Source organism: Trachinotus anak, unplaced genomic scaffold (assembly GCF_046630095.1).
Source record: "Trachinotus anak isolate AG129_WGS33_773 ecotype Australia unplaced genomic scaffold, CSIRO_AGI_Tana_v1 ptg000004l, whole genome shotgun sequence".
Taxonomy (NCBI): Eukaryota; Metazoa; Chordata; class Actinopteri; order Carangiformes; family Carangidae; genus Trachinotus; species Trachinotus anak.
This window is the reverse complement of record NW_027273855.1, coordinates 23,996,997-24,023,371: the sequence shown is the minus strand read 5'-3', so window position 1 is coordinate 24,023,371 and position 26,375 is coordinate 23,996,997. Positions and strand designations below refer to the sequence as shown.

General features: G+C 40.6%; 2 protein-coding genes across 8 annotated transcripts; one reads left to right on the top strand and one right to left on the bottom strand.

Moving 5' to 3' along the window:
- Nucleotides 1-395: 395 nt before the first annotated feature.
- Nucleotides 396-6,575, top strand: sdf4 (stromal cell derived factor 4). 2 transcript variants are annotated; one of them, XM_071477288.1, is made up of 7 exons: nt 396-746; nt 1,509-1,825; nt 2,544-2,680; nt 2,850-2,963; nt 3,122-3,280; nt 4,001-4,176; nt 4,969-6,575. In XM_071477288.1, exons 2-7 carry the CDS (start codon nt 1,515-1,517, stop codon nt 5,143-5,145), a joined length of 1,074 nt encoding a protein of 357 aa, XP_071333389.1. In that variant the 5' UTR covers nt 396-746; nt 1,509-1,514; the 3' UTR covers nt 5,146-6,575. The 2 variants fall into 2 exon arrangements, with proteins under 2 accessions (XP_071333389.1, XP_071333388.1); XM_071477287.1 differs by having other exon boundaries at nt 397-625.
- Nucleotides 6,576-8,560: 1,985 nt separating this feature from the next.
- Nucleotides 8,561-25,567, bottom strand: hipk1a (homeodomain interacting protein kinase 1a). 6 transcript variants are annotated; one of them, XM_071477279.1, is made up of 17 exons: nt 25,216-25,567; nt 22,936-23,666; nt 21,975-22,348; nt 21,734-21,857; nt 20,260-20,379; nt 20,070-20,156; nt 19,565-19,746; nt 19,251-19,401; nt 17,675-17,879; nt 17,331-17,449; nt 15,505-15,642; nt 13,392-13,543; nt 13,134-13,286; nt 12,186-12,356; nt 11,881-12,074; nt 11,660-11,790; nt 8,561-11,136 (listed from the first exon to the last, which is right to left on the bottom strand). In XM_071477279.1, the coding sequence occupies exons 1-17, from the start codon at nt 25,253-25,255 to the stop codon at nt 10,690-10,692; spliced, it is 3,519 nt and encodes a 1,172-aa protein (XP_071333380.1). In that variant the 5' UTR covers nt 25,256-25,567; the 3' UTR covers nt 8,561-10,689. The 6 variants fall into 6 exon arrangements, with proteins under 6 accessions (XP_071333380.1, XP_071333379.1, XP_071333383.1 ...); XM_071477278.1 differs by having other exon boundaries at nt 22,936-25,567; XM_071477282.1 differs by lacking the exon at nt 15,505-15,642.
- Between the last annotated feature and the right edge of the window lie 808 nt (nt 25,568-26,375).

The window sequence follows — 26,375 nt, the reverse complement described above, 5'->3', positions numbered from 1 at the left end:
GGTGAGTTGTCCATTTCTGGTGTGTGTGTGTGTGGTTACTGAGCACAGTGTTTGTTGTAAAGTGTGACAGCAGCGGGAAGGAAAGACTTGCAGTATCTCTCCTTCACACACACAAATTGCTAAAATAGCAAAAATTCTTTGATCTATTTTAACAACGTGTATCCATTACTTTTAGCTAGCTATCTATTTAACCATTTATCCATTACTCTTAGCTACGGTAACAACTTTAATGACATCCATTACTTTTATTTATCTATTTTAATTATTCAATTATTCTCAGTTTAACTGTTTTAAGTTCTTGTTCTCTCACAGGACCTGTTTGGGAGTCACCAAAAAAACCTACTAAGTTTTACTTTGAAAGTAAAGACCGGATGTTGCGCTAACAACGTAGGCAGCTTAACCCAACGAATCGCAAGGCTAGCCGCTAGCTAGCTTAGCCACCAGCTCAACTGACAGTTTGAGTGAATTAACGCAAACCGGGACATCGGCGCGGACTTTGTCGCCAACCCGGGTCTCTCTGGTGCTGGTTCGGACTGAGCCGTCCCACATTTTCGGAGTTGGGCGTTGAGGGGGAGCCACGTGTACAGGAACTGGAGCCTGACAGCTGTGACCGGATCCACCGCAGGTCTGTTAAACATTAGCTGACTGGTACTAGCACCGCAGCAGCCAGCCATCTCTCATCCGCCCCCCCTCCAAGTCGTTTCAACTTCCCCGCAGTGTCGTTTTGTAATTACGGAGCTTGACAGGTCGGTTGCTCTCTGCGAGCACTTACCACTTATTTTAAACACCGGGCTGTTTGTTTATATCAAATGTGTTTTCATTAGCTTGCCTATGCTAGCCACTTAGCATAATTTCGACGCTAAATAATTCACATGTCATGACGAGGCTAAATTAACGAGCTAACAGGAAGGAATCGCCGGCTGTTTTATGAAAACGTAGATTTATGCTGGCAAAAATTTTAAAGTGAACATAAATAAATAAAAGTGTGAAGTGTTTTTAATACTTTATCCCTATTGCGTTTACCAAATCTCCTTAAAAACCACCTTAAACACCATGGCGTCTCTTGCTACGAACTATTGTTTTTTTTTTGTTTTTTTTTTTGTGTTTTTGTTTTTTTTTGTAGAATTGCTTAAATGAACCAACTGCAGCTGATATTACTCAATTTTTAAAGTTCACTGTGTTTCATAGAAAATGTTCATTTACGCGATTTTGTTTGCCTTTGATTTCCCATATTTGTCTTTTTCTGGATTTTAAAGGCTTGTATCGAGTCTAGTAGTTTAAATTTCACTAAATAGTGTTTTCTTCAGTCTTTCACTCAAGTATACCAGGAAAGGTGTTGACAAAAACAGGATTTTCCAGTGGGCGTGTTGCAATTCTGGAAAATCCGATGGGACGGGAACGCAGCATTGCAGACTGTATTGACCTGCATTAGTTTGTGTTTGCCTTTGCTACCTGTGGTTGATACCTACCTAACTAACCACCTTGCTTTTACATTCATCCTTACTTAGGCAATCATGGCTGTTTTGAGGAAACTTTGGTGCAGAAACCTCATGGCTGCGTCTCTGCTTTTCTACATCCTGCTCCACACCATGGATGTGCACGCACGACCAGCCAACATGTCAGCCTCTAAAGACAAGCCTCCAGCCAGCAAGGACGAGAACGAGATTCTTCCCCCTGACCACCTGAACGGGGTGAAGATGGAGATGGATGGCCACCTCAACAAGGACTTCCATCAGGAAGTTTTCCTGGGGAAAGAGATGGAGGAGTTTGATGAGGATTCGGAGCCCAGGAGGAACAGGAAGAAGCTTATTGATATCTTCACCAAGTGAGACATGCTTTTCATTCTTTGACTCTCGGTCAGGGATTGTGCTGCACTGAATGCGTGAGCGTAGTTGCTGATCAGGTTCTTCAGAATTCACCAGCATGAATTCAATCATTTGCAGAACTTAAAAGTGCCAAACAAAGAGGCAAAGGCCTTAGGAAATTGTCCTGTGTTTTTAAATAACTATTTTTATCATGAGAAGTTGAAGGTGTGAAGGATTTAGATATCCTTGTGCTGTGTCACAACATGGTAGAGTAGAGGGAAAACCCACTTTGTGTTTTTAAACTAATCATTCTCCCCAACTTCACAAATTCTCATTATTCTTAACTTATTTTTAGGGATGTAATTAATTGTTTTTTTTAATTAATCATAGATTATTTCCTCGATTAACGGATTGATCATTTAGTCTGAAAGATGTCACAAATTTCTAAAGCCTGAGATGATGTTTTACAATTGCTTGTTTTGCTTAAAAATGTTAACAATGAATCAATTATCAAAGTGGCTGAAGATTATTGTTCTATCAGTACAGTATCTGTACTTATTTTACCTTAGATGGTAAAGAAATGTCTATTAAAAGTACTTGTCATGTTTAAACTAAAGCACCTGACTGGACACAAGCCAGACAGATATGGGTCATTACAGCTGATAGTGTATAATGGCATGGTTCAATAACTGGAGCTAAATTAGACACTAATTTCTTCTTTCAATTCCCCTTTCACAGAGTTGATTTCAATAAGGACAGGAGTGTCAGCGCCAAGGAGATGCAGCGCTGGATCATGGAGAAGACGGAGGAGCACTTTCAGGAGGCCATGATGGAGAACAAGAACAGTTTCCGCGCTGTTGACCCAGACGGCGACGGTAAGGGAAAAGAGAGCGTGCGGAAAGTCACATCCACTTTTATCCTAGAAACACACTGTCTGTTTGCAAATCCGGTCAGGCTTGTGGCCTGTGTGAGCCGTGTCTCCTAATTTATAAATATTTTCTGTTAAGTCAAAACTCAGATGCTGAATTCAAGCTTTGTCCACAGGTCACGTGACATGGGATGAATACAGAGTTAAATTTCTGGCCAGCAAAGGTTTCGATGAGAAAGAAATTGCTGAGAAAATAAAGAATAATGAAGATCTGAAACTGGATGAGGAAAGTAAGTATACGAGTGTTCGGATTATGTCACATTTTAGAAAAAAATCTTTATAGGTGCTTATAGCTTCTATATCTGTGAATGTGTGCTGCAGACATTTAGTTTGAATCTGTCCGAGTTGCACTGTGTTATTAATGTGCTTTTCATTTTCATCACTGCAGCTCAGGAGGTTTTGGAAAGTCTGAAGGACCGCTGGTTTCAGGCTGACAACCCTCCAGCTGACCAGCTGCTGAATGAGCAGGAGTTCCTGTCTTTCCTCCACCCTGAGCACAGCAGAGGCATGCTCAAATACATGGTCAAGGAGATCGTTCGGGACTTAGGTACCTTTTCTTTAAAATATCTAAATCATGACCTTTGTCATCTTTAACATGTTTTAAGTGATTTTTTTTTTTTGGCCTCTTGAGCAGCAAAAGTCATTAGATCCATTGTTACCATAAAAATATTGATCATACAAACTTAACACCCAGTAACATAATTTCAGTTCTTGTGTCATTTGATGTAAATGTTACAAATCAGCTTTCATAACCCTGTTAAACTTAGAGCCTTCTTATGAGAAGGCTGATGAAATGGGCTGAGCTGGTATTACACAGCTTACTAGTTAATGCAAGCTTCCTTCTCACTTTCGAGACACACAGTGCACAAACAAACTTTGCTCTGTGTTCACATTTTGGCACAGTAGAAAGTGACTGAAGCATGAAGCAGAGATACATGGCATGTGTTAAGGCTGCCACTTAAGATTGTTTTCATCATCAATTCATCAGCTGAACACTTATATTTATATCTATATTCTATCTATATTTATATAAGACTTCCATAAAAATATATAAGTCACCAGAGCTCAAGATGACATTCGCTGATTGCTTGTTTTGTGTAAGTGACAGTTTTACACTCAAAGATAATAGGTTTACTTCACATAGAATAAATAAAGGAAGAAAACCTTCAGGTTTATGAGGCTGGAACCAGCAATTTATATATATTTATAAACACACATTTAACAGATACAGAGTGTAAATCAGATGGTTGTGGTGCTTTGCTTGCAGACCAGGATGGTGATAAGAAACTGACCCTGTCAGAGTTCATCTCTTTACCTGTGGGCACCGTGGAGAACCAGCAGGCTCAGGACATCGATGACGACTGGGTTCGAGAGAGGAAGAAGGAGTTTGAGGAAGTCATTGATTCAGACCGTGACGGTATCGTCACTATGGAGGAACTGGAGGTGAGTGACTAAAAAGCAAAAGTCTTTCTTGAAGATCCCTTTTTAATATCATATCATCCTGTATATTTATTTGCCGATACTTGTTTTGTCTGATGTTTGTATTTCTGGAGTACTGTTTATCCAGTTGACTAAGATATTTCAGCTTGGTCAGCATAACTCAACTCTTTATAACTCTGTCCAGTCAACCAGTCTTTTTCTCTGTACACACGTTCTTGTGTTTACATGACAAATCAAGAATGAGGCATAGTAGAAACTTCATATTAACACCATGCGGAGTAATGACTCATTAGATTTTAAAACACCTTTCTGCATAAGAAAGGTGCATAGATACTGCTGTTAACTCATTAACACTTTAAGCCAACAGGTTCAAACTGATACTAGTTATGTTGCATGCAAAGAGAAACGTGTTGGTATAAGAAGCTAATTGGCTTAATTAGGAGGAAACTGATTTTGTATGTGAACACAATAAGCCAAGAATGAAACATAGTATAACTCTAATATTTACACCACATCTACCGCCCATGAAGTAGATGAATTTATTAGATTTTGTTGTATCTTGCTGCATATATTTGCATATTAATTAAGTAAAGTCATCATGGTTATTATTAGCGGTTTTTAAACTTGTGTTGATATTGTTAAACTCCTAGTCCTGTGAGTTCTTTTGCTATAGAGATCACGATGGGACATAAATAATCCAAGTGCCTTGGATGTGAGATTGAATTGAAACTTGATTAACACTGACAAATTTCCCCCACTTTGCTCTTGTTGTATGTCTTCCTGTGTGTTTTACAGGAGTACATGGACCCAATGAATGAGCACAACGCTTTGAACGAGGCCAAGCAGATGATTGCCGTCGCAGATGAGAATCAGAATCATAATTTGGAGCTGGACGAGATTCTCAAGTATAGCGAATACTTCACAGGCAGCAAGCTCATGGATTACGCCAGAAATGTCCATGAGGAGTTCTGAAGATAAATCCATCCTCCTCTGTCTGCTCAGCAAGGCAGGGCGGCATCCTACATCTGCTTCAGGGACGAGACGGTAGCGAGGGGCAACCTAATGATAGGATGTTCTCATTGTGCAATCTGTGTCTAAATCCTAGCCTCAACGGCCTCTTTCACTGCTGACTCCAGTTAATACACCCTTCCTTCAGCCCTGGACTGTCTGCCAACCATCAGAGGTAACAAGGTCGGCCTTCTGTGTGCCATTGGGACTTTCTGACCTTTTAAATGTTGAGGCATCGCATCAACTCCAAATTTATTTGTGTTATATTGTGAAATATGTGTATATGAGGAATTTTAACCCTGAGTAGATTTTTCTGGGGCAGTGGTGAGAGAGTCTGTGCAGCTTGGTGAGCTACTTGTGCTGCAGGATCTGTTGTTTTTAGCTGGCGTGTGTGTAATCAGTGTAAATGTTCATCATCACATACCAATGCAAAAAATGGAAAAAATAAATATAATGCTGCTGAAAGGAACAACCCCTCGAGAGATATCATATCATCACACAAAGAGTTTATTGGTGACACACTAACTATCTGCTACCGCTGCATTCCCCAGATTCAAAGGTGATTTTGTCAGTAGTGGTGTACAGTTTCACCGGTTAGCATCCGTCCTTCTACAGTACTTAAAAACAGGGTACTGGTTGTGTAAAAATAGAAGTATGAGTAATAATAAATGTCTCAACAATAGGCAGTAATTCTACTTAGCGCAGACTTTCATTAACAATTTATCATCAGAGAAAACTTAAAATGGAGGAAAATAGATTAATATATAAGAACAATGTGTCTTTGTCATAGCAGATGTTTGGGCTGATTGAAGGAAAAGCGTAGATGCAGCACAGTGACAATAACAAGCACAACAACACTGACGATGTTTCCAAAAGGGAAGCTTTAGTTTCACCTGTGTGTGTCAGGTCAGAGAGTCTCCTGTGGTAAAGGCCTGTTGTGTTGTTCTTCGCCACAAACAATCTAATTCATGCTCTTGTGAAGATATGGATGAAGATGAATTCATGTATTTGACCAGTATAATTTAGATCAGCTGCGTCTTTGAACTTCACACAGGTTTATGCTCATGTTTTGCTCTGTTGCAGTGCAGGCTGGTCTTTGTGTCTTTGTCTTGGTTCACAAAGTTCACTCTTCATCATATCTACCATTTGAATGCTCTTGGTTAAACCACATAATTCTACTTGTGCCATGTTTTAAATGCATGAACGAATAATGGAATTACATTCCTCGGTTTTGTTGAGATTTTCAATAACCTGTGGAAGCGTTTGGATCCTGCTACAGTCTCCTCTGTCCTGTTTGGATTGTAAAATAACTTTATGATGACAGAATGTGACACAGCTTTATAAAATGTACTGCAAACATACTGGTAAACAATAAATATTTCTTATCAAGTAAAGAGCACCTGGATTTCTGTAGTGGTTAGTAATTTTTAGGGCTGCGATGAAGAATTAGTAAGTGGGATTGCTGTGAATGCAATCTCACTATATGTTCTCTGGTTCATTTTTTTTTTAATTGTATATTATTATTATTATTATTATTATTATTATTATTATTATTATTATTATCATTATTAACTTTAAAATGCTCGCCTTAATTAGGACAGTATTACATGTATTCCTTTTTTATTTTTATTTTTTACATATTTAATTCTTTCTTAAATATTTAGTGTCTTTCCCGTTATGAATGTTGAAAATCTCAAAAACGTTTCATGCATTTTTCAACCCCTTGGTGTCTCACCAAAAGAAATATCCTGACATAAGTGAACAAAATGTGTGGAGCTGTAAACATTAGCTGCAACCTTGGATCTGTGTAAAGCCAAGGGCCCCGGCGGGTCATGGAGAATGAGAGGAAAAGCTGAATGTCCTGCTAGATATTGCGTTGTCCTGCAAAATTGTTTCAATATTCTCCTATTTTCGGGCAAAGCTGTGTTCAGGGTCATGTTGACGTTCAATTGTCAGGCTAGTTTGTGGACGGTAATATCCTGAATTGGCTCCAGTTGGTAAGTTTAGCAACGCTGTCAACGCACCCCGAAGTTACAACTTAAGAGGCCGAAACTCTGAAGAATGTAAGTTAAATTCTCCTTTAAATGTCACTGTTGGCTGTTAACTGTGTTAGTTTTTATTGGGTTAATATTTTAACGTATTCTTCCCAACCTGTTTTAAACTGTTGAATAGTGGGTTAGCATGCTAGGTGCAGTTGCTGAAGTTGACGCGCTTGCTAGCTTGTTTTGCCTGTGGCTAACTTCAGCGGCGTCTGCAGCTAAAGGTTTAAAGTTTATGATTCAGCTCTGGTTAAGAGCAAATTTTCCCAATGTGTTTTGGTTAATTGCAGAAAGTTGGATAATATTGCCGAGGTCACTACAATAAATGGCAGGCCAACTGTGTGTTAGTCAAACATGGGCTAAATACTCGCTAACGGCTGTTTGTACCTAGCTAGCATCTTTGTTAGCGTCACTTCAAACCCAATGCTCCAAATTTTAGCATGAAATGTTCAACTTTTTTAGCGGTATCACAGTGGGTGTGATTAACCCCACTTTCTGTAACCAGTAAATGATAAGACTCAGCAGCAGTAAATAATAAATTAAACTTTGATTCGTACATATAACTATGTAAAGTTCAGTCTAGATTGGTTAGTAGGTAAAATTGAAGGCTACTATTTGTGTTATTGGTGTTCAGGCAGCAATGGTTAACAAGATTCATGAGAAAAAGCGAGTCAGGTTATATGTAACAAAGTCCTTATGATCAGTTTGTCATAATTTCATAAATAATGAAGCTTGTAAGAGAAGATTTTATTGATAAGTATAGACAAGTATTAACTGCACTTATTTTAAATCAGACTTCCATAGATGGGAACATGAAAATGAAAATATCCTGGAATAGTCCTGGACAATGATCTCTAGAAAAGAGTGGAAACCCTGAAAGCTTGATGTTGTTTCTAAAACTTAGTTAGGTTTTTGCAAAATGGCCCATTTCAGAATAATGTAATTTATTTTACAGGATTATAATTAATGATGCATTAATGTATGAGGATTACTAATGTTGCAGCTGGGGCTAATTTTAACTGCTGTATTTACTGCTAGGTTGCTTCATCTATAGCAATACGTCATAATTTATCAGTTGATCATCTGCAAAGTAACTAGCAACTAAAGCTGTTAAAATAAATGGAGTGAAAAATACATTATCTGATTTCAAATGTGGAGAAATACAACTATAAAGTAACATAAAAAGGAAATGCTCTAGTACAAATACCTCAATATTATACAAAATTTCTTAGGCCACAAGATTAATGAGTAATGACATGATAATTGTTAGTTGCAGCCTTGCTGTTGGACTCTGAAGATATATGTCATCTGTAATTATCTAATTATGAATGAGTCACAAGTCTGTTTTGAAATTTTATTGCGTATATACGGGTTAAGGTTCATTGTGTGTCCTATGTAATGTAGCACTTCACAACACAGCAGGATTGTGAGAACAACCATCATTTCACCAAACCAATGAATTTGTTTAGAAGCAGTAACACACTAAACATCGATTCATATTTCTATAAATCATCCTTGTCAGATTTGATTATTCACAATTTAAACGCATCACTGTGAATTTTACAATTGTCATCTAAATGGCCTTAACTTTTATATGATAAGTGTGATACCCAATCGGATTTTATGTGCACGCTTCACTTCACAGACATCACTTCACAAGACAAGAGCTTTTACATTTTTCCCCAATATCATTAATGTGTTTGTCGTACAAATTAAACATAAGATTACTAATCCCTCTGTAATCGACACCGAGTGCAGCTGTAGTTTACAAATCTTTCCTGAATGCTACTCCATGTCAGACACATGCAACCTTAACAATAACTTTAAAACCGTAAAAAACAGGACAGTCCCCCTCTGAATACCACACCCTAACTCTACAGTGAAATGTACTGCATTATTCAATATACTAAACATAAAAATATAATTAAGTTAATGGCTGATACTGAAAACAGAACTAACATGGAAAACATTGAAGAACACAGTGACACATCATTATACAGTACAGTACATAGCTTACGGTCTCCATTTGTTTTTGTAGCACAGGTAAACACACAGTACATTCATACAGAAAACATACAACATATTCATCTAACTCATCACAACGTGCCGGCATAGTAAGATTTAAAATAACAAAAGAAATTGGCCTAAACGAGTAAGGCGATTGTGTATGTAAATGCAACTTTTAAACAATTTTTTTGATGATTGACAATAATTAACAATAATAAAAATAAGAGAGCAGCATAACAGTTAGTCAAGTTCCAGTTTCTCCTCAACACACATTATTCAAATAAAATTAACCCTTTAGGTTTTACATGTTTAGAATACAGTGCAGTCTGTAAGTGGTAACAGGAATTTCAGCCTTAAGTGATAGTTTGGGTTATTTGACGTGGGGTTGTGTGATGTACTTATCTATAGTCAGTGTATTTCCTGCAGTAGATTGGGATCAATGTGTGCCCTCTTTAGAGAATCTGAGTGATATGCTGCTGTGGGCAGGGTCTTTAGCCACTCAAAATAATCCCCACAGAAAAAAAAGCTAACATCAGTTTAATTGCACGCTTCATTTTGATTATTTTCTCCGCTTTATCTTAAACAGCACTTTGCTTTGGAACTACAGTTTGTGAACCATCGCACCTCCTTCCTATGCACGCACTGTATTACTCCGCAGATCAGCTGTGTGAGTCAAGCGTAGGTGTGCTTGTGTGTAGGAATATGGTAGTTCAATGGTTGAAAAATGTAGTTCCAAAGGAAAGGGTTGTTTCATATTCAAAATATAGCAAACACTTCAACTGGTATTAGCTTTTTTTTTTCTGTGGGCATGTTTTTAAGTGGCTAAAACGTTTTTTGTTGTCCTTGTCCACAGCAGCACATCATTCAACCTCTGCTGCTTCTTCAAATTGGGAGTATGCTGATCCTAATCTACTGCAGGTAGTACACTGACTATATATAAGTACTTCACACTAGCGCATGTCAAATAATCCGAACTAACACTTGAAGTTTGATCCCATTCATTTGGGCGCTAAATATAAAAAGGGCTACAATTCCCATTCCCCAGGTTTATCTCATGTGGATATAAACACTCAGCACTCTAACCTCTTCCTCATTGATTCATTTCAAATCAGATGTGCTGGAGTACAGCGACCCCACCAACACTGTTCAGATACTTCCAGACTGCAATGTTTGTCACTGTTAACACACCGGTCTGCAACACGAACTCGAAAGTAGGAATAGCTTTAAAAAAAAAAACAAAACTGATCATGATTAAAATATAAATACACTCTGTGATTATTTTCTCTAAAATAATCAGAGAAAGTTCTAAAAACAAAGACTGGACAGTACAGGGAAAGTAAAAAGTTGAGTCGAAAACAAGTTCAGTCGCAGTCGCCTGTGATGAGCTTGTGCGCCTCTCTAGTCTCGGTCTCCATTTGGTCTTCATGCAGAGCATCTGTCTCAGTCAGCCCTCAGTCAGTCTTTACAGGTAGGGATACTGGTTGAGTTTTCGTTGGTAAGCAGCACTGGAGCGGTGGAAAGGCTGCCCTGCCAGCTGATGTTGTTGCTGCTGCTGCTGCTGCTGCTGCTGCTGCTGTTGTTGTTGTTGGTGGTTGCTGTACTGTCCCGGAGCAGACCCTCCCAGGGCTAAGTTGCTATTTTTCTGGAGCAGCGCCAGGGAGGAGTACGCTCCACTTGCTCTGCTGTGGCGGGATGAGCCACCTTGCATCTGGTCCACAGCTTGAGACACTGAGGCCAGGGCGGCAGATGCCGGGTAGGCGTACAGGTTGGGGGTCGAACTGAAGAGAGCGTTCTCATGAAGCCGGTAGGATGAGTGGGAGGAGACAGGTGGGGGGTATGTGGGCTGCCGCCTCAGGGAACTACTGCTTCCTGTTTGGTCATGAGAGGATGACATCACAGACTGCTGTACCTGAAACAACAGAGAGCGATAAACAAAATGTCTTTGCAGGAATATGCATTCTATTTATTCTGCATTCTTCAATAAAACCCACGTATTCCTGCAAAGACGTTTTGCTTATGTCTGTCTCCAAATCATGTCAACAAGCAGCATACTATTTACAACTTCCGGGTCACACCAAAAAAAAACAAACATGAAAAATCCATGCAAAATGGAGAAAGATTATTTCCACACAGGTATTTCAATTCCTTTTTTCCAGTTATAATCACATCAAAGAAAACCAGAAAACAGTTTGTTTTATTTTGTCATTTTCCTTGTTTTGTTTTGTCCCTATTTCTAAATGGTAATTAGGAAACAGCTCATTTCCAGTTTTGGTTTTCTCGTTTCAAAATGAAAATTCGTCAACTGCCATGTACACAGACCTGTCTTGATTAGCACTTGGGCGCTGAGGTTACCTGAAATATGTTGGCATTGGAACAGACTCTTGGTGGGTTCCTCTAGGGAACAGACATCAGCTACATTTGAAAACATTTACCTGACTCAGGTTAAGAGGCTGCGATCTGCTAGATGCGGCCCGTTGATGGCGATCAGCGTTGGAATCTCCTGGCCGACTAGACTGTTGAGTTGACCCCTTCTTGGACTTTCCAGAGCCACCTGTAGCTTGTTCTGCCAGTGGAAAAACCAAAAGAAGAATTACATCGATGGCTGCATAGAATACAAATAAATGTGGACTGAGTGTGGATTTTCCAAGCAGACCTGGAGCTGCTGGAGCTTTGTGGGTTGTGCTCTCTCCAGGCTGGCTCTTCACAGACGGCATGATGATGGCCAGGGACTTGGTGGGCTGTGAGCTGGTCTTGGGGCTGAGGGGGCTGCTGGTGGAGGAATCAGAGTCATGGGAGTCGTGCACCGTCACACAGCTGATCACGTTGGTCCTCTGGCTTGTTCCAGAGCTGCAAGACAGAATATATTATAATAATAATTTTATAATTTACTATATCAGGAAAAAATATAAAGCCTCTCAATTTTACTCAAATGATTCTACAAACAGGAAAAGAGCTCACCATGCCGCAGGGAACTTCCTGTCATCTTCATCCTCTGAGTCGCTGTGGATGGTGATGATGCTGACAGCAGGACTGGGTGTGTCAGAGATTACGATGGGCTGAGACTGGTCACCAGCAAAAGTAGAAGTGTTGTGGACCACAGTGGTGGTTGAATGCACTGATGACACAGGCCTGAAGGGAAAAAGACAACCTTATTCCAGAAACAAAATCTATTTTTGCTGCTCTCCATAGTGAGAGGGCAACAGATGTGCACTGCCATCTATTTATGTTGCATTGCATTTTATCCCTCTTTATTTTTATATTCTTTTAAAATACACACTAGAGCACATTCATTTTACCTGTCTGTGGCTCTCCACTCAAAGCCAACTGGTCATGAAAATACACTTTAATGTTTATAAAAGGCTACACAGTTTCCTAAAGAAGCTGAGCACTGTGGTTTTTAGTTAATATTACTCAAACAAAAGAAAATAGTGTATTTGTTGTGGACTATTTTCATCCGTATATTAATACACATTAAGTGCTCTGTCAAGTGTTTTGGACAACAGGACAGCGTATGTAGCTTCAGCTTAAAGTAAATAACAGTGCCTGTATTCAAAGTAATGAAGGAACATGTAACAGTAACAGTTTTTAGGCGACAGTTGAGCTCTATGGCTCAGAGGAATAAGATACACAGACAATACTTGTTAGCAGGATCTAGATATTGCTGATTTTTGTTTTTGTTTTTTTATAGAATTTGTTGACAAGAAAAATATCACATCACCTGCCTAATCCTTTGAAGGAAGGAGACTGGCATGTTATACTGTTACTCTTTCTCGATTAATCAAGAAAATGATCTGTGGAGTTACTGTTAATGAAAATCATTGCAAAATCCTCCTGACCCCAAACAAACCACCAACACTACACTTTATGGACGACCTGTTCTCTATAAACATGGAGATGATGTGATACCTGGCCCTGCTCTCAGCATGTCGAGCCTTCGACCTCTTGCCCTGTTGGGCTCTTGAGTGGGCGGCCCCTGAGTTGTGGTTTTGGGAGGCAGCGTGACGGCCAACACCAGAGTCCTGCTGGCTGACACCATCATACTGGCTGCCATGACGGCCCCTTTGAAAAAGAATAAATTTAACTTGCTTAATCTGAACTGCATCACTTCTGTATGACCGTCTGATCATTTACCAGTCGTCCAGGGTCACGTTTGAATGAACTCACCTCCAGCCAGAAGCTTGTTGACTGTCAGAGACCGGGGCTCCCATAGGTGAGTCAGGCACTACGGTCTGCCCAGGGTTGTGGATGGCCATGCCGGGCATCTGCTGCCATGTGGAGGGGATGAGTATCTGCTGTGTGCCTGCTGGCCAGCCCTGCTGTATGCACAAACACACACATCAACACAAATTGAAAAGACTGCAATGACTAGATGTCACTTGGTCCAATTTCAGCAGTGACAGTCTGTAAGAAGGGAACAAAGTGCAGTGTGTGAACCATAGTGGGAAAGAAGTCAGTTATTTTTTTCTTAGAGAATTATACAGACAGAAAAGACATGCAGTCTGTAGACAACGACAAAGCTTCCCATCTCTGTCCTACACCACAACATCCAGCAGATATCACATTAAAACTAAGCTCTGATACTGACAAGCTGAACAAACTGGGAGATGAAGTCATCTGCAGACTTAATCTTGTGCAGAGAGAGCTGCATGTGTTACTGCTGAGAAGAAAATGTGCTCAAAGAGACTTCCAAAGCAGTAAACACCAAACAAAGCTCACACAAAGACAGAAAGGAAGCATGCATGCCATACAGCTGCACTGAGTCCAGTGGAAACAGCCAACCTGAAATCAAAAGGACTGTGTTAAAGTTAGACAGGGAAGGTGTCACCACCGTCTTGCTCGCTGTTCAAGTGACAACTCCTGGCATTTGCTAAACAGCATTGTTACCAAAATAAATGACTTCTTTAAAGATGTAGGGGTGCGTACTGGTGTGTGCCACCACCTCTTTTTTGAAGTTCTCCACACTGGATTTCTAAAATCATCTGTAATAACTTTAGAAATTTACAAAAATGTGTTTCTTATTGTGGCAAATAATGTTGCAGTCAGCATTTAGCAAGGAAGCTTTTAAAGGAATAATTCAATATGACAAGATTGATTCCACTCACATCCATTAGAAAAAGGTACAGCAGGCACACAGTTAGTTTAGCTTAGCTTAGCATAAAGACTGACAGCAGGGGTAAACTGCTAGCCTGGCTGTTCACTAGTAACGGAAGCCACCCATCAGCCTAAAGCTCAATAATTATTTGTTTAATCGTTTGTTTAATCAAAACAAATTGTGGTAAAAATTGTCATTGTTACACTGTGGATTTTGTTTGGATTAAATGTTGAAATGTTAGTTTAGGAGGAGTTGGAGCTTCAATTTTGATATCAGAACAGAGCCAGGCTAGTTCTTTTCCCCATCTTTCCAGCCTTTACGCTAAGATAACCGGCTAGCTAGCACTCACATAATCTGGCCGTCTCCTCCAACACTTTGCCAGAAGGTGATTAAGCTCACTTCCAAAAATGCTGAATAATTCTTCTTTCAAAAGTTTTCTTTTTTGAATCAATAGAAAGATTATTACACCGGCAGAAAGAAATCAGAACTAAACGTGCACATTAAGACATGTAAATAACAGTGAAAGGTGATTCAGACACTCCTCATGTCCCTGTCAAAAAATAAATATAAGGGGTATCAATCATCTTAAAAATGAATATTGTTTGATTTGTCGTTATAGTTTTTATTTTTTTTAACCCTCAAATATCAAAATTGGTACCAGCTTTAAAAATCCTGTATCAGTCAGGCTCCGTTTAATATTACACAATTCTACATTTGAGGGGAAATCACTTGTTGCTTAGCTCCTTGAGTGAATGCAGGCACTTGGAAGCTCTCAGTAATATATCAGATCTAGCACTGATAAAACATTGTTATCTAGACACCGCATCTGCACCATATATCATAGCTACAGGTAAGCAAACACACTGAGATACCAAGATACAAAATGAGACACAACAGGGCAAGCATCACCTAAAACGAACTTGGAAATCTGTTAAAGGATTTTTGTAACACTGTGCAAACACTGTACACACCTCTAGGGTAACACAGTCTAGATATCCATGAAAACCCGTCCTTCTTTAAACACCGAGTTAAGAAAAACACCAGCAGCTGCAAGCGAAAGCACAAACCGGACTGGTGAGTTGCACATGCATCCCATGCCCTGCTGCACACCACCAACATACATGTGCTAGGAGGAAGAAAGAAGAGATTTCAACCGAGGTGGCAGTCATGATGATGGTGTTTTACCAGCATGGAGGCATTCTGATCCAGAAAGCTGCAGAGGTTTCCACCCCTACAGCCAACTGGCAGCTGGAACGAGCCTAAATGTGGCATTCCCGCCACTGAGCCGTACAGGCTGCCTACCAGCAGGGGGTCGAAGGAGGCCTGGGAGGAGGTGTGAGGGGAGGGTGGAGGAAGGGAGGGGAGGCGTTAAGACACCAAAACAGACACAGAGAGGAGATATTTGGAAACAGACCTGCTTCATATTCCACTGAATCCTAAAGAGGAGGGAGTCTTTGCTCTGGAGAAGTTAGTGACAACACTAGAACAAGAATACTGATAGTCACAGTCATTGAGAGTTTTAGTTTTTCAAAGTCAAAGTCAAAGTCAGCTTTATTGTCAATTATGCTACACGTACAGGACATACAGCACAATTGCAATTTCAGTATAAAGAAAAAAAAGTGTATAAAGATATAAATATAAAATATATAATATAGATGTAATGTAAACAATATAAATGTAATGTAAACAGCTTTTTACATAATGGCAAAGCCATGTAGTGTAGTGATATAGTGCAGTGATACAGTGCATAAATAATCCTGACAGTACATGGCAGTTAAAGGAGAGGTAGTGTGGTAGAGCGATAGCAGAGGTGGATGAGGTCCCTGAGTTGGTTTGTATGGGTGAGTATGTGGGAGTACAGTCCTGGGGGGGATGGTAGTAGGCATCAGATGTTGTCAGATCGGGGGGGGGGGGGGGGTCATAAAGTGGCTGGTGCAGAGGTGAGGGCACCTCACCTTTTGTGGAGAGAACATGGTTTTTAGCATGCAAAAAAAAAACATGACCACATATCCACAAACATTAGGGTTGGGTCCCAAAAGCCGGCTCCATTTTGGATCTAGCTACCTGTTGATGAACATGTCTGAACCGGAGAAGCTCTGAGCTTCGCCAACAAACCTGCTATCACACCTTCAGTGTTTTTCATGAACAACATGCAAAACGTTCTGGTAGCAGCTTTTCATTTTTAGCCTTCACTGAATGTCGATTTCACAGATTTAAATGACAAATATCACTGGCAGCAGATTATATCAGGAGTAACTCATAAAGCCAAAGTCATCTGCTAAAATGCCAAAATGAAACTTGGCTGTTGTCAGGTGAAGGAGTAACTTAATAACAGACTAAAAAGCAGCAATTCAAATCTTTAGCTCTACATTCGATTACAAGTAAACATCCTGCAAAATTCAAAATGTAAATCTATGTAAGAATGATCTGCAAAATGTAAATAAAGCATCAAACTGAATAAAATGCCTCTATGAATGGTATAAATTATATTATTACGTTGTTAAAACTAACGCATCTATGCATAAGTTGCATTTTACTGTTGTAGCTGAGGTGGATCTGGCTTATCTACTGTACATACAGTTTTATACAGTCCAGTTGTTTCCAATCGAAGCACCTGGCTCCCTCTGAAGGGTCAAATGATAAATCTGAGGGGTTGTGAGATAGTTAATGTGGTAGAAAAGAAGAAACAAATAAAGTTCTGCTGCATAAAATTGTATTGACATTTGTTGTTTTTGTGAAATGTTGGATAATTTGAGTTCTTTTAGCCTCAAACACTCATTTAATAAAAACCATCTGAGAAATTTAGAGGGGAAATGTGTTTTTTGGCGGAACTGATGCCAACACATAGACATCTGAAACAGGAAATTTATATACAGCTTTTTCTGTTCACAGGCCAAAAATGCTGGGTTAACAAAGATTTTAATACTTCTATCCTACTTTTTTTTTTTTTTTTTTTAATCTCGACCGGTAAGTAATAATTACAACCCTGGTTCCCCGGCAGTGGGTCCTACCTGGGCCAGCATGCCGGGCTGGATGTGAAGAGACTGGGACGACTGGTTCTGAGGGACTAAGGGTACGGAGTTGTCCATCCTCACTGGGTAACCAGAGGGCTTATTGGATGTTTGAAGACCTAGAACATGGAGGCCAATTATATTATTTCAAAAATACAACACGTGCACAATGAGATACACTAAATATAGAATATGAGAAATTTGGGGATTATGATCTTAACTGCTGAAAATATCTTTTTCTGTTTATTGCTGTTACTCCTACAGCTGCTGGTTGGTCAACTTATAATTTCTACATTTTAAGTATTAAGATTTCTTTGAATCAACACAACAACTCTGATTCTCACCCTGGATGGTCGGGGGGCAAACTATGAGCGTTTGCTGGAAGGGTTCAGTCTGGGCGCAGAGCTGGGTGGGTCTGGTCTGTAGGGGGACACCCTGCTGTGTCAGGCCCGGGATGTTTATGGTGGCCTGCTGGTAGAGGCCAGGCTGATAGTTCAGCAATGGGACGTTACTGCTGAGGGACAGGGACTGGCCTCCAGTAGAGGCCATCTGGAAGAGGCAACATGCAGAAAACACAGCGTTTAACACCTGAGAAGATGAATCAAGTTCAGTACCAACATCCAGGGACCTCATTTGTCAAGGAAACAGGCTGTAAGTGTGTTTGAAGGAAGCGTCCTCGTGGAAAAGAAAGCTGGTATGAATAATGATCAGATCATCTGTTCTTCATCTATCTGGTGCTACACACACAGACTCATTTACATACACAAACACCACCAGAATGACTGTTGTGACCACAGTATTAAATGTTGTGCCCTGAAGTAGCAGCCAAGAGAGAGAAAGATAAAAAAAAGACCACAGACAAATGAGGTTAAGATGCTGTATGGACAAAGGTCTCATTTGTTTTCTTACAGGTGTTACATTGTGTTGCTATTTGCACATTTCATTCATCTAACCCTCCCCACTGTGCAAAAATACTGGTTTGAATGAACTGACAGAACCGAGGATCACAACAGCAGTAAATGAAGTTTCATTAAACTAAACTGTTTAACAAGTGGTTTGTCCAAAGGTGGATGAATTAAGATTCTTTACAAGGACATATGATTCACTTTATGTGGCGGCTAAAGAACTGTGCGATCGCAAAGTTGTGTTCAAACAGAATACACACACTCAGTGACCCCTTTTTGAGATACAGCTGTGAAGTCTAATGCAAACCAATACACCAACCCAGCCGTAATCATTTATTAATGCTAGAGACACCGTCAGAGAGGTATTCATGTGACTGAGGTTTCTTATTGAGGTTGTGGTTTGCAGTGATGTCGAACTGAACTGCATTATACAGAGAGGTGTTTCTGACGTTTCACCCACCCACGGGAGGGAGGAAGAATATTAGCATCACATTTCAGCATAGTGCACCACCACTGATGCAACCTCAATGATAGACACAGTAATTGTCTGCAAGAACTGAAAATATTCATCTTCCTAAATGTAGAATATCTCAGGCCAATGAACTAGATAATAATAAATTGTATAGAATTAGATGACAGTGTGTAGGGTGGCCAGGGAGTGAATCTGTCTTAGTTACATCAATTAAAATGAATGGTATTAAAAAATACTAATGCAGACTGATTCATCTCTCTCTGATGCAGTACTACAGAAATAAGACTTAATAACTGCTTTAATTTCCCTGTGAGCTACATAATTGTGTTCTTTTCTAAAACATACAGTCTAAAGCACAATAATTCAGATTATGTGTGTAGAAGTAAGTGTACATACACAAAACTGTTCATACACCCAGAGCCATCACTTTACAAAGCTACTGATAAAAACCACTAATGAGTGAAAACTACATCAACAAACATCGACGAATGTTGTGCGTGGAACAAAAACAACCCAGAGGCAGGTTAGAGATCACGTTCTCACCTGATTGTGCTGGTTTAGTTGGCTACTAAAGGTGACGGTGAGGTTGGTCGCTGCACTTGGGGTATTGTTGCTGGCAAACATGTTTTTCCCGTTCTCAAAGGCGCTGCATCTGCGTTTGCATATATCCATGTTTTGGAAGCAGGACTTCACGCTGTAAAGGAAAGAAAATCGTCAAAAAAAAACAAAACACAATGCTAACTGTACTGCTAAATCCACTACAATCACTAGAAAAAACAAAAACTCAATACATCTACTGGTAATTAACTAAAAACCTCTACAGTTGAGCATCAGCAGTCCTGCGCTCGTTGACTTACTGTGAGCTGTGAGGGAAGTGCAGCAGGTGCGTCATGGTAACAAAGGGGTGGTTCAGAGTCTTCATGGGCGTGATCCGTTTGTCCGCGTCTAACGTTAGCATCTTCTTCAGCAGGTCTATGAACTCCCGTCTGTCAGCCTTCTCCGCCAGGATGTCTGTCCCCTCCAGGTTTGTCATGTTCACCTGCGGAGGAGACAGTCAGTTTAACCAGGGTCCCAGACTGACACACCCACAATCCATTTGCCTACACATACAGTCTCCTAACTTGTAAGATTTACATTCTCCGTTTCTGTACATTGTTGTTTTTTTAAGCTTGTTTTTGTTTGGAGGCACCTTATATCACCTTACATTTACAGTCCTGTGTTGCACTGTTTAAACATTAACTATCGCACCATTGGCTGCAGAGAAACATAATTTCATCCCTTGTGTGTACTTGTTTATGGATGGATTGACAATAAAGTTCAGAGTCTTGAGCATAATCGAACATTAAACGGTTACTTCCTCACCTGCATCATATCGTCAAGACAGTTGAAGATGTATTTTCTCGCCTCCTTTGACTTGATCCCCATCTCTGCCTCATGCTCTGCAGGTGTCTGCAGAAACATAACCACATCAGTACTTCAGTATATGTACACTGTTTATACGCTTGTGCAGAAATGTTGTTTGTTTGTGCCTGATTTGTGCGGGGACACCTACTTTCAGTCTCCAGAGGGGGTAGCTTGAGTCCGGGCCTCTGTTGAAAAAGCGATTGGTCTTGGTTCCTGCACTCAGCAGGTACTCTGCTGGAAGGCCCTGGGTCTGGGAAATGTAACGTATCTGAAAGCGAAAGGAGAAAAAAAAAAGTCAGTTACTGACAGATGTAAACTCTGTGACCTCTATTTGTGCAGCTTACACAGTTAAAACCACCTGAGGCCTGGTTGTCTCGGCCTCAGAGCAGAGTTCTGTCAGTTTAAACATTAGATTCACGTGAAAAACATGCTACACTGATCTGTTATTTTATTATGAATCGTCACAATCGTGTTTTGAGATTTCACATTTGCAATAAGAAAAATTTATCAACTTGCTATTTGCCAACTTTCTCTTTTCCCGCTAAATTTGCCAACGGTTAAAACCCCTGCAGTGGCTTTTTTTGCAGAACTTATCTAGTGACTTTTTGAGTAGACTTTGTTTTCCCATGATGAGAGCTGCTAATGTTTTTTCAGTGAAAGTGCCTTTATGTAGCTGCAGCTCTTTGGACTGACTGGTGCTCAGAGGACCCTTCACTCGCTCCTCTGTTCTGGCTCCACAGTAGTTTAATGAGCTCAGGACAGCAGTCACTGCTCCCATTTTCCACTACAGGCTAAAAAAAACACTCTTTTTCAACAACCCTTCCCTGGACTTATGACTTGTAAAAAAAAAAAAAAAAATATGGCACTGAACATGATACTAGTCATTGAGTTTTGGATGATATCTGGCTCTTGCTCCTCGAGGTTTGAATGCACTTACTGTAGATGGCTTTGCACAAAGGTCTCTGCTTAATGAAGGTTATATAATGTATGATAGGTCAAGAAACACATACACACAAAGGGAAATAGCCCCACATATAAGCCCCTGCAAAACCTCACTTTGTCATTGTTACATTTGTATGGATTAAACAAATAAATATAACATTTTAATTAGTGAGCTGTAGAGGTGCTGGGAGGAGGGTTTTGTTACCTTTGAGCAGAACCAGCATAGCTGTTCCAGTATTTATACTAAACTAAGCTAACAGGCTGCTAGCTGCCACTTCATGTACAGACATCAGCCCCAAAGCGAATAAGCTAGGTTCCTTTAAAAACAATGTTTGAAAAATATTTTTTTTAATGTTTATAATACTACTACTACTACTTCATATTAAGAAAGAATATAAATGTCTCAAACTTTTTCACGTCAAGAACCCGAAAAATGACAGAAATGAGAGGACGGACCCCCGTCTGATAAGACTTGCTTTTGTTTTATTGTTTTATTACAAAAATTGTTTGAAAAAATAGTCATAATGTCATTGTGTTAATTATGGATGAAAATAAATGATTACCGTTTTTGCTTGGAACCACCCAAGAACTGCCTCAAAGACCCCTGGGACTCTGCAGACCCCACTTTGAGAACCCCTGCTTTAGAGTATACATGTATATATGAGAGAGCTGCAGCTGACCTGGTCGTACTCTGAGGCTCCAGGATAAAGGGGCCATCCCAAAAACAGCTCAGCAATGACACATCCCAAAGACCACATGTCGATGGCTTCACAGAAAGGAAGGCCCAGGATGATCTCTGGAGCTCTGCAAGGAAGTCAAAATTAACCAATGACAGAGTTGCAGCTGCTAATTTACATATTACAGACACAATGAATTGACCATTCAAAGCCCTGGCTGTAGAGTCCAGGCTAACGCACTCACCTGTAGTATCGTGACTGCAGGTAGGTGGAGCAAACCGCTTTGGACACGTGGCTGGCGGAGCCAAAATCAATGACTTTCACTCTGTACGGCTGCCTCAAAGGATCCACCAGCATTATGTTTTCAGGCTTCAGGTCTGCGTGGATCAGCCCGAGGCTTTTCAGCTTCATCAGCGCCGTGGCGACCTGCTGCAGAATAGGCCGAATGCACTTGAGCAGCAGGGGGCTGAACTTACTGTGCTTCAGGAAGTCGTAAAGGTTCTGCTCCAGCATCTCAAACACAAGGCACGTGTGGTTCTTGTGCTGGAAACACTCGTAGGAGCGGACGAAGTTGAACTCGTCAGCGTTCTCTGTGCTCAGCCTGCTGAGGATGCTCACCTACAACGAGGAGGGGGAGGAGGATGAAGATATATTTGTGATCATTAATGGATAATAATGGAGAATATAACTGACCGCCATTCTTTGCTTGGTTTTCAGATGGGTTACTCATAAATGCCACCATTTTACCTGCTGTAGTACATTTTTGTATTACAAAAAAAATGGTAAATTGAGTTTTTGGCCTACATGTCCACAGGTTATAGGAATATATATGCACAGAGTCAGTGCTGCAGGGATATAAAACCATGTTCTAAGTCAAAACATGACTAAGAGTCCTTGCTTTGGGGGATGCAGACAGGAAGTATAATGCTGTTGTGTAGCCACAGGCTACACTTTTAGCCTTGTTTATTTCCCCCTTTCTTATGTGTTTACATTTTATTTTGCGCTATTAAAAGTGATGCTGAATTAGCTATTAGCAGTTCATATTTACACTGTACTCATGCATGTACAGACAAATATGACTGGATTATTTTAATACTGAATACTGATACTGATTATCTCTGAATCCCCTGCCGAGAGTTTAAGAGCAACGGGAGCTTTCTACCCATGCAACCTGGTGATTTCATTCTTTACAACATCATACTCACTTCTATTTGACCTTGTCGAGCATAAGAGGGATGGTTCTTCAAGATTTTAATAGCCACTATCTCATTTGTGCCCCGCTTCCAGCATTTTGCCACCTGGCCGAAGGTACCGCGCCCCAGGAACTCGAGCACCTCGTAGCTGTTGGACATGGAGCACAGGATCTCATGCTGGACCAGCTGGTAGTCGCCCTCACTGTGGGAGTTGCTGCTCTTCGTGGTAGAAGTGGAATGTGCTATGGACTGAGCTGTGGTGGTCCCCCCTCCACCACCAGCGCGGTTTGAGACCACGGGGGCAGAGAGCTCCTCCAGTATCTGGACGCTGTCGCTGCTGTCCACCTCCTCGCTCTTCCGCTTCAAGCTGTACTGCTTGTGGTAGAGGTCGCACGGCTGGGAGGAGGACTCGGCATCCTTGACGCGACGGCTAGAGGAGGAGGACGAGGAGGAGGAGGGAGGTCCGCGAAGGCTACCTGTGCTGTCTGCTGCACGCACCACTGTCTGCTCCCGGGAGCCTGCAGTCGGCGGATGCACCTGGTTGGGGTTGTACACTGGGTTGAAGTTAGAGCCTGAAGTGGAGGGTGCAGCTCCCTGGGTGGGGCTCTGCTGGTAGTAAGCATTGTCTCCCAGCTGGTTGGACACATCCCAGGCAGGGTTCTCCACTTTGAGCCTCTTAGAACGAGAGTAGGCACTGGAGGACACAGAGGGAGAGGAGAACACCTGGAGCTGCGACGCCATGTCTGTGGATGAGATGAAAGGTCGGAGGAAACCATTAGTGGGACGGCAAGAAGCTGAAACAGGTGGAATTAAAGAGTTTATCATCTACTGATGATCATTCAGATAATATACAAAACTGCAGAACTTAACTGTCGCACATTTAATCACTGAACGTGATTTTATTTGACTGGACTTTCCATTGTGCACTGCTTTCCATCTCCACTGTCAATTCATTATTGGTTGCACGTGTCACTTCTAATTCTCACCCTCACATATTTAATATACCTCTTCTTTTTGTCTCCAAAGCACAGTCCACATTTCATTTCTATTTTTTCTATTCTATTTAACTATCATAACTGTCTGTAAGTAGTTTTTATTATTTATTTTTATTTTATTACCTTACCTTGCTCAAATTTTTCTTATTCTTCTATGTTGCATTGGTGGAGCAAATGCAGACACCTGTCCTTTGTATGTTTTTATTCTTGGCTGATAAACAGATTCTGATTCTGATGAGAAACAGATCCAACAAGTGCAGCTCGCTTTGAATGAATGGCTGGCAACAACTGGGTAATAAATCACAACTGTAATGACTAGCTGATTAACCAATTAGTCAATTGACAGAAGTTGGTTAGCAACCAAGTTGATCATGGATTAACCACGTTAGTTATTTTTCATACAAACATTTGCTGGTTCCAGCCTCTGAAATTTGAGGATCTGATGCTTTTCTTTGTCGTATATGAGAGGAAACTGAACATGTTTGGGTTCTTTGGGTTGGCTGAATGAAACATGCAATGTAAATGCATCATCTTGGTACAGTGCATTTGGTGCTGTGGTTGCCAACCTTTTTTGTAGCCAGAGGGAGAAGCAGAGAAAAGCTGCTGCCAGAGAACAGAGGATGTTTTTATCTTAAAAATAAAATAAAATCCCAGCAATATTATTTGTGGAGGATTGCAAGACTGTATCTTAATCTGTGTGTAATATGATTTGGGAATGTGTAAATAAAGCGGCAAGTGTGCAAAAGAATCAGCAAATATATGCACAAAAAAAACTGAATGTAAAAACTCTTTTATACTGCGTGACGTAAACTGTAGGATTATTTCTTTTTCAGCTCCTGGAGCTAAATACTTATAGTTTCATGATAAAGGTGCATTTATATTCCGGTTATTGAGTTCATAAATTTGCAGATTCTTTTACACATACAAATAATAATTGCATTTATGTATTTGTGTACATAATCTGTGCACACATCTATAATTTGTGTATGCACTTACACGTCTGTGTGCACATTTACTGACCTCTGCAAACATTTACAGATCTGTGCACACATTTGTTTGTTTGTTTTCTTTACATATTCACAAATTCAGCTACATATTTACAGATTTTTGCACATTCTCTCCACAAATCGTTTTACTGCAACAATACCCACATACGTGCCTACCACAGTGCTCCTCTCCATGCCCCACCTGGAGTTTTTGTTCGCCCCTGTCTGGACACGCCACTGGGATAAAGCTACCTGTCTGACAGCCAGCAGACCACAGAGCCTGGGCTTCAGCTCCTCATGAATGACAGTACCTGTATTTGATGCCTGAACACACCGTCGCCGATCTGACATCAGGGCCTCATCATGCTGTCTCTGGGCTCGGTGCGGTGCCGCAGCTGATCAGCTGGGCTGCTAGCAGGAGCCGGAGCCGGAGCCCTGACTGCAGCAGGCGGCAGGCAGCAGGCTGCAGGGAGGGTGAGCGCTGGCTAAGCTAACAGCTAGCTAGCTACGAGCATCCGAGTCACACCTGACTGGAGCAACATGCGCATGATGTCGCTCACGGATGTCACATTTCACCACTATGAGCTCCGTCCCCTGAACGCACCGAGCTCCATCACCGCCGGCACCGTGGCCTACTTCCGACCGGGCGACGTCGGCGACGGCGAGACGTGACCGACGTCAAAGATCGTCTATGTGCCGGCATGTGTCACTTCATTTACTTTAAAACACTGCGCCACAGTTTTGAGTAAATTGTAGCTGTGGCTGTGAAAAACGCTCCATTAAAAATAAAAACCCTGCATTGCAAAGGTTACTGAAGTAAAACTTTACTTAAAGTATCAAGTAAAAGTACTCATTATGCAGTAAATGCGTCAAGTACACATACATATTGTATTTACTTATTATTATTATTATTATTATTACCGATGCATTTATGTGCAAGTTCCTTGTTGACTGCTAATCTGCAACACTCCAAGTACTAGTACCTCGAAGGTGTACTAATATACAATACTTGAGTAAATGTGTTACTTCCTACAACTGCTTTTCAGATTAAGATTTTACATATAATGTGAATACAGTTTCTTGTTAAAGATTAATCCAGTGATTCCAAGCTTTTTGGCTTGTGACAAACTCCAGACTTCTCAGATGTTTTCATGTAAACAACAGCTTGAGACTGAAAGCAGTAAAATTATCCAACATTTCACAAAACAATAGCAAAGATTAGAGAAAAGTCCAATATGTGAATACAATATCGTGCAACTTTTTCGTGTTGTCTCTTTCAGTAATGATCTCATGACCCCTCGGGTTTATCTTGTGTCCCTTTAAAGAGGCTTGACCCCTAGTTTGGGAAAATCAGGATTTAACAGTTGTTATCATTAAGATGTTGTGTTCTTTAGTGTCAGTAATACAGACACTGTTTTTACAGTATTATTAAAGCAACTTATTAAAAACTTATTGCAATTTGAATTGTTCA